Below are 19,805 nucleotides of genomic sequence, written 5' to 3'. Positions count from 1 at the left end.
TCAGGGGGACCTCATGAACATATGTAAATATCTGAAAGGAGGGTGCACAAAAGGTACAGCCAGACTCTTTCCAGCAACGCCCACCAGTGAAAAGAAAATGGGCACAACTGAAACACAGGAGGTTCCTCCTGAGTATCAGGAAATGCTCTTTGAGTGAATCCTGCAATGGGTTGAACCAGAGAGTTTGCAGTATCTCCACTCTTGGAAATACTCAAAAGCCACAGAAACACCATCCTGGATAGCTTGCTCCAGGTTATCCTGTCTGAGTAGGGTGTTGGACCAGATTACCTCCAGAGGTCCCTTCCAATATCAGTCTTTCTGTGGTCCCGTACAGCTATATTCCCAAACATTCTCTAAAAACCAGATTTGAAATAGTGTAATAACTGAGAAATCTTTGGGAAGGAAGCAGCTAAGAAGGAAGATAATACATGGAAATCATCTTGGCACAGTGTACATAAAGAATTCAATTGACTGCTCTACATGTGGTGGAAATAACTTTAAATCTGCAGCATTTGATTCTAATTAGACTATGACTCAACCAGGGACAAGTAGTACAAAACCAACTGAAGATTGTAATATATATCTGTAAATAGAGGTAGCATTAATCTGCTTGGACCTATTGCTCCATTCAAACCTTTCTGAAAGATAAACTGCTCTAAAGTTCAGTCTCCTTTTAGTAATATAGCATTGTCATGGCATTCTCCAGGAACCTTTCCTTAGGCAAAGTTCAGCATGATTGATGGGGCCACTAAAAATTGAAAAGCAAAAGGCTAGGGTACGAATGGATCCCTTTTAGTGAGTGTGGGAATTGAGCAGACAGAAACTAAAGAAAGGTAGCCCAAGAACCATTCATACATTTTTAAAAAAGCAGTATTATTTATACCACTACACAAGGCATTCATTTTTTTCCAAAGGATAAGAGTCTTCTCCAGTGAGCAGTTGTTACAAAAGAGTTTCATGAAAATGAATGTTTTGTACTACAGAAGTTGTGGTGCTGTAAAATCAAATTCTGTCACATACTTGCCTTATAAAGAATGTTGTGACAACATCTGTCACAAATGATGCAAGCACTTCTCAGTATTCCTTTTGTCAGTAAAAGTAGCAAGTTCCTTGATTTAGTATGCAGCCTTCAATTGGATGACAATCTATATGACAACAATTTACATTTCCAGTATACTGCTATTGGCATGTAACTGAATTTTCACAGCTAATTCTTTGATATAAGGAAAAAATAACATACTGCCAGAAGCTCCAACTTTTACAGTCTCTTAAAATCACCTCTTGTAATTTTTGTAAGGTCTATTTATTGATTTACCAGGCATAAATTGCTATCTTATCCAAGGGGAACTTTGATAAAAGGGGATAAAAAATTGTACACAGATACAAAACAACAAGAAGCCAGTTGAATTCTAGGTACCTTGCAGTTAAAAAAATAAACACCACAACAGATTTAGAGACGCTGTGAAATAGTTGGAACAGAGTTATTAGCTAATTTTACAGAATTACAGAATTCATGCGAAAATCTCCAAGTCTGCCCTTATTCCTCAAATGGAAAATTTTGCAGGATTAAAAACAGCTGTTCAAAGGCAACGTCATCACTGTCACTTTGTTTTGACCAAGGAATTACTAAAATCACTACAAGCACCTTCTGTTCTTTCATCATAATTGTAAAAATATCTTGTCAGGCACTACTTCGTGAAATCTTTGTCAAGTTTTCTCATATTATGCTTACTTTTCAGGTCAAAATAACCTCTACTTTACTTTCACCCTATGAAGAACTGTCTTTGAGAATTTAAGTGTGGTCTGCCCATCAATCTACTGTTAAAAAAACATCGGTAATGCAAATCTCTTCTTGCCTATCTCCATCACGGCATGTCCCCAGTGCTCCAAACTGATACAAAGACAGCAGTCTGATATTTCAGTGATAAATTTCATATGTTTATCCAGTATTAGAGCTGGAGTAGAAGACGTTTTCATTTGTCATCTTTTTCCTCCTTTTAGCCTTCTATGGTGCAAGGAGCAAGTCCTTCTGTCATCGTCTCATGTTCTCTGACTAGGACAGAAACCCTAGAAGCAATTATGGGCTTTGCTCCTCATTCCCTGTAGCCTCCACTCTGCTCACACTTCTTGGCTGGCTGTTTCTCTCTAGAGCAGACCCCACTCAGGACAGAAATGTGAGGAGGGCTGTCAAAGACTCAGATAGGGCACGACAAGAATGTCCCTGAGCACTACTCCCTTCACAAGGAAAAGATGGCTTGCTTTGCTCTTTTAAAAAGACAAGTCAACAAAGAACAGACAGGTCAAGAGGATTGTGTGGTGAATGACCAGGTCCTTTCTACTATTGTGGCAAATTAAAGAGATTTTCACACAATTTAATTGTCAATAGGCCTAATTTGCTGTACAAAAAGAGACAGAATAGAGAGATTACTGCTATTTGCAAGGCTGATGCTATCTGGATAGTAAAATATCACAGTATTTTGGGTTATTGTAACAAAAAGGAGTGGGGGAGGGTGAGAGAGAGAGAAAAAAAGAGAAAGTAGGTTTAAACAATACGAAAAAAAAAAACTGATTTAAAGGTGGAAAGCTAGAAACTTAGGCAGAAAAACTGAAAAAGGGCATAAACTACCATTTTAATATGGATACCCTTTTGCTAGAAACTCTACTCCCTTTTCTCACATATTCCAGAATAAACTAATCTAAATTTTTGATTCTATTTGTGCTTCAAAAAATAATAGTTGGCAGATTTTTTTAAAATTACCAGCACTGGATTCTGTTACCAAGATTATTGGAGTCATATATAAAAAGTCCAACCATAACTGCAACTTAGTTCTGTGCTCTCACTTGATCTAGGTTATCAATAATAGTCTGAAGAATTCTACAATATGCTATAATTTACATTGCATGAGATTTAACCAAAATAAATCTGGCATATCCTGCTGCTACTAACTATTGATCAAGACATTAAATGAAAGAAAACAAGCTGCAAACTTGCTCCTCAGAAGAAAATACCAGATTGTATTTTAAAAATTGAATAGGTAAATGTGGTCGTTTGAAAGACTAATGATAGCATTAATCTTATTTACATCATAAATTTTGACAGCTGTGCTTCAACAACTTGTTACAGAATAGAAAAAGTAGATCTTGGTTCCATATTGTCTTTAATAACAGCAAAGCAGCCATCTCCTGTCTTGACTTTCTGATTTATGTTTCATCATAGGTATGAGTACAATAAAAATTCTTTGCAACCCAGAGTGAGTTATATTTAATCAGCTGAGCCCTGAAAAAGCAAGAAGTTGATATTCCTTTTGTAAACTGCACTGCCACACCTGTTTAATGCAGATCTTTCAAAGGGGAATCTACTACCAGACCCTGAAACAGGCCGTTAAATATAAAGGTGTAACCTTTGGTTTTCTTCAAATTGGGCATTTGTGGCTTAAGTATATTTTGCATATATTTTTCACCTGTCAGAAAAACCAGAAGCAAATCCTCAAATCAAGGTATGTTATAAAGATGAAAATAGAAATTCTGAGAATAACAGAGATTTGTGTTTCTAAACTTGCTTATTATGTTTTTATTCATGCAGCTTGGAAGGCTGAGTGTCAGCTTTTTATATAGATGCTTTTCATTACTTCTCCCTGTTGGTGTTACAGCACATGCTGTGAATGACCTCCAGAGATTCCTGAAGCTATATGCAGAGAGAAAATTGAATCTGAAAGCTTTATTAGACAAGTTTGTCTTCAGCTTGTGTCTGATGTCAGCTGTATTGAAAAATAGAACTGCTTGTGAAACTGGGTCCTGACCTTGAAAAATCTCCAATCAAGTAGTAACAGATTCAGTTTTGTGCCATATTGTTATTTGCTGCATGTGTCACATATGTGAGAAGTAAAAAAGCTTCCTAATGGAGATCAGATGGAATGATTAGACATTTATTTCCTGAATATAAAGGGAAAAACAGATATATGGCAATTTACCCATAATAGGGCCATCTCAGGCTGGCATCTCTGAACCTCTTCATTACGTGAGTCTGTAAAGTAAAATTACTCAAAGCCAAATCTACTAAAACTATTTATATAAACCATTATTTATTCCTTTATCCAAAAGAAAAGGTAAAGAGAGTAATCTGCGCCTTTACTAATCCACTTATACAAGCATGAGCAACCTTTGTTAGGTCAGCTGAATAGAGGAGGAGTCTACTGTTGCTGGTCTCTAATGTTTTAAGAGTTCAAGTTGTTCTCTGTGATACTTCCCTATTGCATTTTTACATATTCAATTTCCCTCTTGCATTTTAGTTTTTTAAAACTTTTGATAGCGTTAAACCAAATTATAGCTAATTTTAAAAGTAGATATTTCCTTTAGAGTCAACATGCACAAGTATCAGAAACTACATGGTTCTAGACACATGATCATTATTGGAAATAGTATTTCTCTCTACTACAGCTCATGACAGTGATCTTTACTGGTGTCTTATAACAAAGTGAACCAAAATGGTTCAAAAGAACTACTTGTCCCAACAGTTGCATGCTGTCGATTTTTACCTGTTCACCTCTCTGGAGAATGGTTCTAGAACATTAAGTTTTCTACCATATCCCTCACAAAAGCTTTTTGAAAGCTGACAGCAAACTTCCTTTAAATAGTGAAGACTATGTGCAACAGAAGTTTAGTATCAACATTTAATATCAACACAGGTGTCCATTAGTATTGAAAACATTGTAGATGCACACACCCACAGATTGTTCAGTGTTTCCCAAAGAATTATTTTGAGTATTCTTGGTCTCAATTAAACTATGCCAGCTGCTATAAACAATATAGACACTCAAATGTCTGATTTTACATTTGTTTTTAATTTGCCCTTTGAATACACATATTGCAATATTCTCAGGTGCACAAGGAGTTTTAAGACTAGCTTTTGGAAATTCTGAGAAACAGTGCTGAACTACAGCATATGTGTTCACTCAAACAGTGGGTATAATATATAAACAATGACTGCTTCAGAGCATATTAGCTCTGAAATACAACAAAAAAGAAAATGTATCTATTGTGCATTTTTTGCCCAAAGCTAGTTGTTGTCATTTTGTTTCTTACAGTTTTGCCATTGTCTCCTGATTATCTCTTAAATACAAATGGTTTGTGTGTTTTTAAAGAGGCAGGGGAACAGTACACAATCCAGTTCTGAAGTCCATGGAAATGAATATATTTCAATGGTTAGAGATTCCTAAACAAAGAATCCTTCAATCCCACTGAAAATATTAAACCAAATATCACGTCAGAGATTTAACAGGGCAGACTTCATAATGCAGGATAGTGGCATGTCCATCTGTACATCCCCCTATCTTAGAAATAACCAGTATGGAATAATAACCAATAACTAATATGGAATAATAACCAATAACCAATATGAAATAATAAAAAACTCAATTATGCATTTTGAAAACAAAATTCCAGATGCATACAATACATGCACTAGCACTACAAAAGCACTTTCATCTTCTGAGGTAAGAGGACTTCAGTTTTAAACCTTAAGTTATTTTATTAAGGTATGTATTTTCACATACATACTTTTTCAGTTCTAAGTTGCCTCAAAAACCTACAATCTCATGAATGGTATGCTTTTAGCAGCACCAGTAGTTGTTTCTTATGTTACATACTGCAAGCAGTGAGTATGAATTCCAGCTGCATTAAGCCACAGCAGGGCACACACAGAGTAACTGATATTTTTCAAGAACTGTTGTTTATGATCTTACAAGGCTGGAAAAAGCAGCATGCCTAGTCCAGGTGGGGACTTGCTTCACAGAGAAATAAAAACCAAACTATATTTCCCAAACAGAAGGAGAAATACTATACTCCTGCAAGTAAAATACCAGAGGAAAAGCAAATTAAATTCTGTTATCACTACTTTCCTCAGATTCACTGGGGAATATCACTGTATCACCAAATATCACTGTTTTAATTCAAATTCAAGACTCAAGGTATTATAGGCTGGAGGTGACTGACTGCTGTGAATATTTTTCCTGTACCATGGGCTAATAAGTGATGAGGTCTCTCCACCACCACTGCTGCTGCTGAGGTTACTGCAGCTCACAGCCTTCACATTACAGCTCCAGTCTAATGGACTCAGCATGATCCCTCACTGCTCTCCCATTCTCCCTCACCCATTCTAAATCCTGAAAAGGCTTCTTCCCCTGTGCAGGGAAGCCCAGTCTTTGGCTCTGCGTCTGCAGTCTGACTCCTACTCCTAAAGCAAGTTATACTAAAAGCACAGAAGAGTATTGATTATAAGCATTTAAAGAAAGATACTTAAAGCTGATGGCAAGTGCTGGTGGTTAGCTCTGAGGATGCAGAATTAGCTTTCCTCTAATTATTTGCACTAGGTGTACAATACCTACCAATTCATAAAAAGCCTTTCTGTCAAATGCAACCCTGCTAAAATCTGTTAAACAGAACCATTTTTTTATCTTTATTTTTTTTCAGACCTCTTACAAACAATGCTCCAAAATAAGACTGATAACTTTTAAAGTTTAAAGGGACAGATTCTACCTAATTTCAGAAGAAATTTCAGCATTGTAGTTGATTATAATTGTCACTCTTTTATTCATTTCACAGCCACATGTTGTTTTGTTTCACTTGATTAGGCATTTCATACAAAAAAAAAGACAAGAAAGGGACAAAAACTTCTATAAGCAGCCAAGAGAAAAAAGAAATTGCTTGTACACAGAAAACTCTTCACTGAATAAGTTAACCTGCAAGAGTATTAAGATAATGTATCACTCACAGTTTTATCAGATGAATATGTAAAATTAGCTGACAGAGTATTTTCAGATAGATTCATTCATTTGTAGTTAAAATTTCACTAACTTCAAGTTAAGCATAACTGAAAATAAATACACATCAATTTAAAGAAATTGTACTTTCAAGGTAGCTCTAAATAAAAGTGGCCAAAGTTTTCCCCCAGCATCCTACTGGAATGAAGACAAAATATGGAAAATATCTTCCTCCAGCACAAGTCAGGAGTGCCTCCCACCCCACAATGCATTCAGAGGGGTTTAGGAAGCAGTGTGTCCCTTTACCTAACTTAGTAAGTAAATACAGTGATAGCACTTCAGTACAAAAGAAGAAGAAGAAGCCATATGAATGCTAATGATGCTATTAAAAACTCTCCCTCCTGGAAAAGCACATTCCAGAACTGCTTTCCTCTCTGTTTAAAATGTTTTCAAACTGCTGGCTAAGCAATGCATCAAGGTACTTGGATAGAGACATTCACACCATTTCACATTATCCTGTCAAGTACAGATAGCAAGTGTGATTTTCTTCCTGATTCATCTTATCTTGGAAGTCAATCTTCGCTAGGGTTTTAGGCATACCCTTCAGCTAAGTACATTTTTTGAGCTGGAGAAGTAATTCTTGTTCCTTATGCCTGAGGGCACACTGGACTGCAGGAATATGAAGAACTATTTTTTAAAGCTTCTTCTGCTGAAAAAACTATAATATGCAGATCTAGAAACAATTATAACCAGGGTGCTTTACCTCTGTAACAGCCACCAGATGGAATTTATTAATATTCTCTGTCTGAGATCCTGTAACCAGACCAGACCAAATAATACCTGACAGGGCACTAGAGATGAGCCAGTTACATCTTCATTCCCTGGTCTCAAATACACACGTCAACATTATTCAATCCTGATGTCCCTAAAAGTCCCTGTAGGATCAGGAAGTGAATAATTGTCAACAGGAGATACTGACCTTGCTTCACAAAACTCTTCCAAAACAATTTGGTGTATCTTTCTTTACAAATGACCTTTAATGAGATTGTTTAGCTGCTGGGAGGCTTGGTTAAAGCTAGCTCTCCCATAACCAGTTTGAGTCCCAATGGCTCAAAAGAGTCAGCAGCACAGAGCAAATAAGGCCATAAAAATATCTATAATATGAGTGGTCAAAATAACTGCAGAATTTATACCCCAGAATGACTAGACTCATGACATTCAACTTCTTCCCTCCTCTCCTCCCATTCTTTTAAACTAATTACAAAATAGCTTAGTAGCAGATATTTTTTCCTATCATTGTAGAAAACTGCTCTCTTGGCCTGGAGAAGAAAAGGCTCAGGGGGATCATATTCATGTGTTTAGATATCTGCTTGGAGGAGTAAAGACAGATCCAGACTGTCTTCAATGAAGTCCAGAGACAGGATGAGAAGCACCATGCAAAAATTGAAATACTAGAAATTCTATTTGAATAGAAGAAGAAACGTTTTTTACATTCAGAGTTGCTCAACACTGGAAAAAGTTGCCCAGAGAGGTTGTAGAGTCTCTATCCTTGGAGATATTACAAACCTGACTGGACATGACCCTGAGCAACCTGCACTAATCAACTGTGCTTTGGGCAAAAGGAAAAGATGTCTCTCTGGGTCCCTTTTGAACTCTACAGTTCTATGTCAATACACCTATAATGAAGTGATCACAGTAAACTGACTCAAATAAAGAAAAATTATGAATTAGTGTTATAAGCACAGGTTCAAATTTTAAGCTCTCGTTACAACAGAAGGGAAATCAATCTTACTTCCTGCTTAATCCTTTATAGAACACCAGTGCTTTCATTTTCTGCATGTACAATTCCATCTGCTGAGTCTCAGAAACATTAGCAGTCAGAGACTATATCTTGCATTAAGGTGAGTAATTTTGCAATTCTTCAGCTAGAGATGAGGTAATATAAAAATATATCGCATTACTACTCTCTGGTCACAGTCTTGTTCCATTATTATAATTTCTTTTGTAACAGCAAACTCACAACTTGCCAACACTCTTTTCCTTCTGGAACCTGACATAACCTGTTCACACAGAAAACTGACACAGCAAGTTTAGCACAGCAAAAAATGATTGCACATCTCCTTCATTCCCCCATACGTGAATTCCTATAGAATGCCTTGAACAAAATCATGCAAAGCAAGAATGCTGTTGTACTACTCATTTAAAAATATAGTAGTGGTATTTGCTCTCTTTAGAAAGTTGAAATAGTTACCACTGGAACCACAGCAGTTCTAAGGGACTAAACCCAAATAATAGTTCCTTTTCAGTAAGACTCAACATGTCACAAGCAAGACAACTTCTTTCCTTGAACTCATAGATGCTATTTGGGCAGGAGCTGGACTGTCTTCTGGTACTGAAATTTCTGGATCCTCTCTCTATAGAGCAATTGTGTACTTCTCTGAAAAAAAAAGAGTTTTCTTCTTTGCTGTCTTGGAGGACCAATATTAGAAGGTAGAGAATTCTCCAGTTTAAGCTTTTATTGTATGTTACGCCCTAGAACATGTTAAAAACAAGAGGGACAATAACACACATGTAATCCAATCCCAAGTGACTACTGCATCTGTGTCACAGCCTGAGTTACAGACAATATGACAGAGACTGTGGGGAAAGATTTCTTTCTGCTCTTCCCACAGATGATGAGCAGCTTTCCAAATGGTATAGGTAACATTCTTCATTCAATCAACTGAAACGCTTCAATATCAAGTGAAGAATCTCAAGGACTTCAGAAACTCAGATTGAGCACAGTGCTTCTATTAAGCATTTCTTTTTCACCCATGTTTAATCACTACATTTTAGAGAAAAACACTGGAAATAAAATCCATTTATCTAAGAAAAAAATGAAGAGTTTGTAATACTTGTAGGGAACAAGAAGACACAAAGAGAAATGAGAATAATCCAATATAAATATTGTGAAAATAATTTAAATGAAAAAGAGATCAGATATCTTGTCATGTATTCATAAATGCAAGACACAAAAAAACATAAATCATAGACTTAGTGTTTAGCTGCAGAATTCTTCCTACATGTTGTCATATGACTTTCTCTGTTAACAGACAAGCTTTGTTTTGAAACAGTCTGACTTTATTGCCCCATGAGTAGTAATAATTTCAGAATTTCATTCTGTGACCAATCTACAGGTACTTGACCTATAACATTATTATCTTTCAATTTAAACAATTTGTCTCCCTTCGTAGTATTCCTTCCATTAGCATATGCAAAAAGTCAAAATATCACCTCTTCATGGAAATAAAGAAAAATGACTTTGAAACAGTAATAATTTGAAAAGAATTTTGCAAATCATAATCTAATTTGTCTTCTGGGATACATTGCATAAAATAGAAAGGCAATGATAAAAAACCAACTTGAATGCCACAGTAGCACTTTTAATGATGCTGAATTAATTTAGACAGTATCCAGCCATATTAATTTTAACTGTGTGATTTGTAACTATTTTTAAAAAATACATATAATGAAGCACTTACAGACACCTGAAGATAGCTGGCCAAAGGCTGATAATGCTGGCTTTTCCTTTAGTTGTTGAATTAAGTGTTGTATTGCCTTCCAGTCAGCATTCAAGTCTTCTAATTTTTTCTGGAATAGAAGATAACAGAATATTAAATTTATAATACATACATTAATGTATCACAGAATCACAGAATGGCTTGGGTTGGTTCGAAGGGACCTTAAAGAATTTCTAGTTCCAACTCTCCTCCCAACATGGGAAGGGATGCCACCCCATAGATCAGCTTCCTCATGGCCCCATCCAACAGGGGTTTGTAATGTAAAAAAGTGCAAGTGCAATGTAAATAAATACAAAATAAAATGTGTTGTTTCTTTTTTTTTTTTCATCTTGTGGATCACCTGAATTTTAAAAAAATATGAAACAGAAAGATACAACAATGAATTCTCACAAATGGGGGAGAGGGACAAGTAAAATCCTTTCTAGCTGTGCTACAAATGAGTTTCCTGGTGTCAGGGCCCTAAAAGCATTTTTCTCCTCAAAGTTTGGCTGCTGAAGCTCAGAGCCAACTTAGAACCAGCACAGGTGCCTGACCCTGATCACAGAGTGATTTCCTGGACCAATCTCAGCCACACAGGGTTGTGTTTGGTTGCCCACACAAGGCCTGGTCCTGACCCTTCCAGGGACAGTCCCCCAGCCTGAGAGGCTTGGGTTTTGAGCATTGTGAACATGAAATTCAATTTTTGAAATTAAAATAGAAAGGTGAGTTATGTATTTCAAAAAGCTTTTCAAAAATAATAAAACCTCTGCAACTTCTAACATCAAATGCAGAATTTATTCTTCTGCACATTAAATTAAAAGAAAAAAGTCTTTGGAGTCTTCAGGATACCATAAACTTCAGTGTGTGAGCACGCAGTCCTGTGCAGTAAACAAAACCTGCAGGAAAGTCTGGAGTGTGAATAACATCAGTCCTCAGATAACCCTGAGAGGCACTTAGATTTGAATATGTTGCTTCTACCTCTCTTTTTTTACTTGCTTTAATTACTGTAAAGAATGATGAAGCTTTGCTAATTCTATGCTGACATGTCTAAACTCTTAAATGAAGACAGCATTTCTCTTTAAGCTGCTCTATGATTCTCTGCTACAAAAAGCAGCACAGAGTACTGATGCAGCTCAGGAACACTTTTAGCATTCTATGGCTTCAATCCACAGTTAGATATACAGCCAAAATCACAATCCAACCGTGATAGAAACAGGATGCCTATTAAGAAAGGTACTTTAATTACCTGGGGTCTAAGCTGACAGAGGTCAATAGAAGAGGGATGGAGAGCAATGCTCATTAAATTGAAGTGTGTACCCACACACACTCACACAGACTCTGAGGCAGTAGGGAAGGTTTAGATATCAGGAAAAGATTTTTCACCCAAAGGGTGCTTGGGTACTAGACCAGCTCTCCAGGGAAGTGGTCACAGCTGCAAGCCAGTCTGAGCTCAAGAAATGTTTGGACAACACTCTCAGGCACATGGAGGATTCTGGGGCTGCCCCATGCAGGGCCAGGAGTTGGGCTCTATTCCATCCTTCCAATATTGATCCTTGTCATGAGCAGCTACTTAATCATTTTTACATATATAAGCCTGAGATTTCTTGCCAGCAACCAAATAAAAACATGCTCACCAGAGTTAGAGTGGTTGTCCAGGGCAACAGCTACACCACTAATAAGAGAGCAGCCAGTTCTAAACCCTTCTATCAAAATTACAGTTTGATCTTGCATCTGGCATAAATTAACATGCATGCATTAAAATGTTAACTTCTTTGAGCACAACAATTTTGCTGTAATTGCAACTCTAGAGCTCTGGTGACAAGCATGAACATCCAAATATGTTGCACTTAGCATAAAATTTATAGATTTTCTTTAAATGTCAGCACTGGTGCAATTTAAGCAATGTTAACACCCTTATGTGGACTAATCTTACTGACAGCACTAAAATTAGATATGAATATTTAGAGAGAGAAATGTAGGCTTTTAAATGCAAGATTGAGAACAATGAAAATAAATTCCTCACTATTTCTCACCCACCTGAGGAAAAGACAAATTGAGTGCTGTGGCAAGGGAACCACAGCTCTTCCACTGGCACAGAAATCCTTTCCTGAATAAACTGTTCTGATTAAGTGCTGTTAATCATGAGATTGGGGCTTGCATCCTTTCTATTGCCACTGACACCAGCAGTAACCTCTCTCTCCCTCACCTTCAAAAGCTTTACAGAAATGCATTTCAAAAGCATGAAATCCATTTTATAAAAGTGAATAGGTCTGATTATTAAAGTGCTAGTGCTTAAAGGATCACACATCTCATCCCATTCTTGACTCTTGAATCAGCATATACAAGGATTTCATTTGCCAACAAAAATGTTTTTACAGACTTGTGTTGCAAAATTCTATTTTAGTATGCTTAGTGAAGGTGTGAAAATATACTTATTTCAGTGACATAACTATGAGATAAGATTATGTACGTGTCATTATAAATCCATGGGATTTAATTTACATTCAAAACACAATAATGAGAACATATTATAAAGGTTGCAAAGATAAGCAGCTAAGCATTAGGAAATGCCAGAATAATTTTAACTATGAACATTATTTCAGATAAAATGCTCATAAATTGCAGGGATATCTCTCATTTTCTGGCACATACTGCTTTTGAGCACAGGAAAGGCTGTGGTGAGAATAAGTCAATAGGACCTCTACTTCCTTTATTGAAAAGAATGGGAAGATTTGTGGTGAATTAAGGAAATAATGGAGGGAAAAAAGCAAAGCTGCCCCAGAGAACTAAATAATCTACAAATTTGTCAAGCAATGCTAGACAAGTAATTAATGCTTTTAAAGAGGGCATGTAATTTTATCTCCTTTTTTTCTGTGCCACACACTAAATAAGAACTATGGGTCTAAGTATTGAATTGCTGCTTGCACTGTGGGTGATGTTCATATCCTGAGCTGAATTTAACTGGGTTCATTCTAAACCAAGGGTACTAGAGCAGCAGTAATTAAACAATTTTCTAAAATTTTGAGTTCTTAGCTTTGCAAACTTGCTAATATCTTTCCAAAATCATCTTAATGTGAGTAAAAATTATTTTTGCTTCCACAAAATACCTTTCACGTAGAAAATTATTTTGATGGTAATCAAAAAGTTTGTATTTAAACATGTAAATAGCAGACTTTGCTGAAAGTAACTTAGGAAGAAGGGTGACTTATGGAAACCTACCTACAGCATCAAGAAAGCAATTCAACAGTCCTAACAGCATATAACCACTGAACCAGAAATTAACCTCACAGGTTGCACAAATGAAAAAACTACAGAATGTAAAGAAACAAGTAAAATGCAATCAAAGGGGGATAAAAAATGCACATATACCAAAGGGGATATTAACTCTTAAGCATTTCTGTTCAGGAAAGAAGATGAGAAACCAAATAATTTTTAAACATGTATTAATTTTAAAAGTGGGTTCATTCACGTGTTCCTGTGAATGGAGATCTGCTGGTGATCTATTGACAAGGAATTCAGAGGAAAATTTGTAAAAAGTAGGAAAATAATACTCCAACTATAGTGACTAAATAGAGACAGAAAAACAAGAAATTCACTGCAGAGATCACCTACAGACATCTTATCTTTGTGAAGAAACCCTTTTTCTGCCAATTGTGGTTAGTTTTGGAGTGCTGTACATTTTGAAAAGCTCTAAATACAAAGTTTATTATCTCAGCCCAGTCAGAAGCAGTTGTAATAGATACTTAGTGTAATCAATAAGTCACTATTACTGTTTCTGGGAACTCTTAGCCAATATGTTTACAGATACTTAATTAGCAGTAATAACCCTAGAAACCAGACCAAGCTCTGGCTGTATGGTATTGACTTCACTAGTTTGGTCTCTTGCTTGAGAAGGAGCTGAGCCAGACATGGGAAGATGCTTGCTGATAACTTCGAGATTCTAAAGGATAGAAAATGACACTCTAGTCTCAATGAAGGTCCTCATAGTCATTAGGAAAAGCATTTAAAATATCCCCTTATAACTGATTTGTAAGCTGAAGATAAGGATTCTACAGTACATTTTTCTGAAAGAGAAGTGCTGAGAGGCATAACCTTCCAAACAATGTGTCCTTCGCTCCAAAACAGAATCAAGTCAGTAATTCTAGATAAAATTTGGCAGAGAAACTGAGTAAGAAAGTTTTATGTTGCCATGAGTTCTTTTCTTCAAAATGAAAAAAATGAAAGCAAAGTACTCTATTTGTAACTTAACTCTCACCTTTTCTAGAAAATTTGTATTTTTTTTTAATTGGACAAAATTTATGAAAGTGAAATTTAAAATAAAGCAGTTTAAAAACAAGCTACATGTTGCCATTAATTACACAACAAAAATTAAATTTGCTTTCACTCAGCGTGATTTACACTTGAATAAGTAGAACAACCTTAATGTCATAAAGAATATTCCCATCACAATATGCATAAGATTTTTAGCTGGGAGCATTACATTTTCCCTGGCTATGCCATCACAGAATAGAAAAAATGCCATTTGCCAGGTTGTTTCATTGATTTTAAGCAGAGCACATCAAGGACAAGCGTACAACAGGGGAAGCATAACCTATTACACAGCAATGGATATTGCTAAAGGTTGCTTCATTACCTTTACTGGATGAGTAGCTGGTTTTTCCTTGTATAAATGACACCCTTTAGACAAAACCTCTTCCACATTCGGCTGTTTAGCCTGCACTGCTGCTTCAGTTTCCTGAAAAATAAAAGCATAGTCAGTGTAGATTAACCATAGTATAAGTAGTAAGACTGAATAGTCCCAAAAATCCATGGGAAGCTGTAAAACATCAGTAGACAAGTTTCTGTTCAGAGCTGGTGTGAGGATGAACACAAGGATAGTGGCAGCTAGGGACAAAGAGGATCACCAGAAAAATCAAAAGCAAAGAGGGATGGACAGAGTAAGGTTACCAAAATAGACAGTAGTAGGTCACATCATCTTGAAAATTTCAATAAAATGAATAAAAAGCTAGCACAAATTCATAGTAAGAAAGACAGGCATGAGAAATCTCATTTAAGAGGCTCTGTTGTTTTGTCTATTTTACACCACCAGCTGATGAAAAGTGCACTTGTTAATATTTTTTTCATATGGTGTGAGGCATTAAAACTGTCTGATGATATGCAATGATACTGAGTTTAGAAAGATTAAAAATTTCCAAAGAAGACTGCAGTTGTGAGTATTAAACTTCCACTGAGGTAGTAAAAACACTTACAGAAACTAACTAAAATTAAATGCACAATAGTAGTGACAGTTCCTAAAGGTTCAGGGAGGCACCTACCATTAGCAACAGCGCCTTACTGAAATAAAACCAGCATATTCTCTAGCAATTTCTTTTTTAATCTGGAAAGGTGTAATCCATGTGCTAACATCAGGAAATTCCAAATAATGTCTCCTAGCATACAGCAGCTTCATTTTGTCAAGTACTGACCAAATAAATAATGGGCGAAACTCTACAATTAAGACAAAAACACAAACCAACCAACTAACGCAAAAATCCAACTCTACTGAAAATTGTAAAAGAAAAGATAAACTACATCTGGACTTCCAAGATTCATGGTTTATCTCGTTTTTTCTCTAGTAATATAAGTGAAACAATAGCTGAGTTATCAAAATCAATTGGTTGGAGTCTTTTTGTTTTCCTCTCTTCACCCACCTACAATATAGGTTAATTACCTTGTCATAATCATTGCTGACTACCCACTGACTCTCCAAGTTAATTTTCTGTCCACATTCTCAGTTATCATAAATGTGACAGTAGATAAGATTGTGTGCCAGGTTTGTCACTATCTGAGCTAACACATTGTTTTAGTGGTGAAAATTTGCTGCTCTTTTTACTGCAATAAATCTGCTGAAGTCCATGCAATTTTAAGTCCCAAAAAGGGGCCATTTTGCTCCTATGTTTAAACTCAACATATAAAGTATGTCTACAATGCTCCCTAAAACTTTCTTTGCAAAACTTTATGGACAATCACTTAAAATAAAGGTTAGTAAATTCAATGTTATCTTTAGTTTTTCTTTTCAAATACTATTTATCAACAACAAATGAATCAAACCTTGCAATGATATTTGAATGCAATGATTTCTTGCAATGATATTTGAAGCATGGTTCAATTTCATTTTTTCTTATTACACATTTTAGTGTTACTGAAATATAACTAAGAATTCATAGAGAATGAGCACTGAAAAACAATGCACTGCAAAATTGAGATATTGAGGCGGGTGAGAGTTTATTAACCTTTTGATAAAGCCCTCATTAAAGTCTTATTTTCTTTCTGTTTCAATACCATGTTAACTTTTTACTTCCCTACTCAGCACATAAAGAAAAAAAATAATAAAGGAGTGTTAATGAAGAGATAATTTTCTCCCTATCTTAATGAAAGCTAGGCATTTTAATAATTGCTACTTAGTTTTTGTTTCATTGTTTGTTTTGGGATTTTTGTGTTTTTTTTCTTTAAACTAAACTCTCTGCAGTATTTGGCCAATATTTCCTCTTCTGTTATTCTACATGTCTCAAATATTCATTTTCTTTTATGACAGCATCAGTTACCATAACAAATTCTGTAGCAGGAAAATCACATTAAAACTCCTCCTACAGTCCAAGAATACCAAGAACACTGTGGATGTGCCTATTCTGAGGGTTTAACCTGTGGCATGAATGTGCCTTTGAAGTGGATTTCTCAATCCTCCACCCTCACTGGACTTTGTTTTTCACCATGGACTGGTCTAGGAGCACAGAAACCATTTTCTTTCAGGCTGCAACCAGTGTGGAAGGTGTAATGCATTGAGTTGTTAAATCACTGATTCCTTTTGCTCTTCAATTTTCTGGAGTTACATGAACTAACCTTATGTAGTCTGATCTTTCAAATTCAGGGGCCTTGACCTAAACCAAAATGCATTGATCAAGTCTATCCAATACAGCATGATGCTTCCTTTGAGATATATGTGGCAATAAGAATAGAGGTAAGAGTACAGGGGAAAAAGAAATTCTCAATATCTTGGCATTCATTTGGACATTGCTGGAATTAACAGGCATCTTTCAGAGCAGCAAATACTTTGATTGTCTCCCGCTAATCCCACCATCAATTAAAAACATAACAAAATTGCTTTGAATAAGTACACATCTGACACAAAATTGCTGTAGTAACTCTTTGCCCAGTTCTTTGCTTGATGGGATAGCCCCTTGATGAATCCTGCCCAGTGAACAAGTTTCCAGCAATTTTAAATCCAATTGCTAGATGACACCCTATTAATAGGGTTGACAGGCAAGAGAGTAGTTACAGGATTCTCCTCCATCATTTAATCCCCTAAGAGAAGAACATGGTAATGACCACAATATAGCCTCTGATCGTTTGCACACAAAAAAAGACCACAGTTATTATCTAGGCTGTTATCGCAGTTATTATCCAGGAGAAGAGCATATTCCCAGAGCAGAGCCTGACCTCTAATCTTCATCACACAGGACAGGCTACTGCTGAAGCTAGTAGGAATTGTAGATGCTCATTTCCACCAGTTTTTAGAGAATACCAAAGTCATATTTGTTTTAAAGTCCTGATCAAGTGCTCATACTCACTTTGCTGTGGGAGGATGCAGAGCTGTCTCTGGGAGACAGAGCTGACTGCTGGAATTGCACAATTTATGAACTGCCTGGGAAAGCAATCACAGTGCTGCTTCTGGGCTGGGTGATGAATATGTTAATTCAACTTTTCACACATACGGCAAATTAAAATACATCATCACTAGAAACTGCTGTTTCTCAAACATGTATAAACAAGAATCAGAGGCTACCTTTACCCATGATGCACTATCTATGAATTTTCAGTGGTGTTAAAGTAGTGCATCCAATCTGATGAAAACCTGCTGCTGAATAAGCCACAGTGGCTTCTGCATTTACAACAACATGCCAATTCAACCTGCTGAAAAAAGTTACAGGCTGAAAATTGGCAAGGATTTGTCTACAGCCCCACTTGGACTATGAAAGTCTATTGATATAGCTCAGAACTCAGAAAATTCATATTCCCTAGCTGAAACCAATATATTGACTAAACCTCTGGTGTGTATACCAATGGAAGATAAAATTTCATGGCTTGTCATATGTTATTTCAAGGGATGGAAACTATCCTAGCAGACACACACAGGCTGTTTGACATATGCTGCACGTACTTCAGGAGGCCCAGTCAACTACAGCAGTGGTCTACTCTATTTAAGAATCACAAGCACTGATTCACCTTCTCTGGTAACACTGGTAACTTTTGGGATCAATTTCCCCATGAGCTTACATCTTTTGGACATATTCTGCTGGAATAGTAGGAGAAGTTCAGGGTGATTAAACCTGTGTCTTCACAGTGAAGTTCAATACAAAAATGGAATCTTAATTACAGCTTTCAAACAAAAAAAATGCAACTTTGAAATTAGTATAGTGAGTTGTTTCAAAACCTCTTGTTTCAAGTTGTTTCATGACCTCTTTTTAGCAAGACAGTACGTTAAATGAAAATTAAGGGAGAGAATTTATTCACAGAAAAAGAGAAGCACTAAGCAATTTCCTTTTACTTATCAAGACAAGGCAGTGATGTGTAACAAGGAAATATAATAAATCTAAAATCTAAAACTATTTGGCTGTTTTTAATTTCAAACAAACTTTTATGAAATAACTAGATATAAATCTCTGTATACATTAAACATGATAATGGAAAACTACATTGAAATATGATTTTCATGTGTTTAGATGTAGAAGAGCGTAACTTGTAATGAGAATTCTCAGAGATGGATCTTCTTATTCATGCACACAGAGTTATTAAGATTAGGAAAGACCACCATGATCAAGTCCAACCTTTTCATACCTAAAGTTTTTTAGCTTTTTCATTTATTTGTAGCCTTGTAGATTTTTAATATACAGTTGTAGAATTTCTAGAACTTTCTTACCATTTTCCATACTTTAGAACAATAGCTAATTCTTTCTAACATGTTACATTCTTGAAATTCTGTTTAGTCTTATTGTCAAGAAAAGAATTTCTAACAAAGACATCTTCTTTTGCACCAGCATTTGAGAGACAAAACAAGAACCACCTGGACACACTCCAAGGTGCCCAAGGGTGGGTCACCAGGGCAACTGGTGTGCAATTGGGTGTACCTGATAGATAGACTAATTAATTGACCTTATAAAAATTGTAGAAATCCTATGTTTCTTGCCTGCATAGCTGTAATTTGTGCACCTGAAGGCTTGAATTAAAGAACTGCTCTTTATATTAGAACTTTAATATTGTTTGGAAAAGCTTTTCTGATTACAGGCAACACTTGGACCAAACACCACCACTTCAGCTAAACTATAGCATGTAGTGCTTGGAACTTGAACATCTTGAACACTTCCAGGAATGGTGACTCCACCACTTCCCCAGGCAGCATATTCACCCCTGACCATCCTTTTGGTGCAAAAATTCTTCCTCATGTCCAACCAGAACCTCCCCTGGCTCAGCC

General features: G+C 36.1%; 1 protein-coding gene across 12 annotated transcripts in view; it reads right to left on the bottom strand.

The window, feature by feature from the left end:
* The window catches only part of DMD (dystrophin), a 1,043,904-nt gene that overhangs the window by 330,473 nt on the left and 693,626 nt on the right, over positions 1–19,805 (bottom strand). For all 12 annotated transcript variants that reach the window (XM_063182212.1, XM_063182260.1, XM_063182196.1 and 9 more), the window contains 2 exons: positions 14,931–15,032; positions 10,280–10,388 (listed from right to left, as the gene is read on the bottom strand). In XM_063182212.1, coding sequence (XP_063038282.1) covers positions 10,280–10,388; positions 14,931–15,032 — 211 coding nt within the window. The remainder of the gene's footprint in view (positions 1–10,279; positions 10,389–14,930; positions 15,033–19,805) is intronic.

The sequence above is a fragment of the Melospiza melodia genome, chromosome 2 (genome assembly GCF_035770615.1).
Source record: "Melospiza melodia melodia isolate bMelMel2 chromosome 2, bMelMel2.pri, whole genome shotgun sequence".
NCBI lineage: Eukaryota > Metazoa > Chordata > Aves > Passeriformes > Passerellidae > Melospiza > Melospiza melodia.
This window is presented reverse-complemented; position numbering and strand designations above follow the sequence as displayed.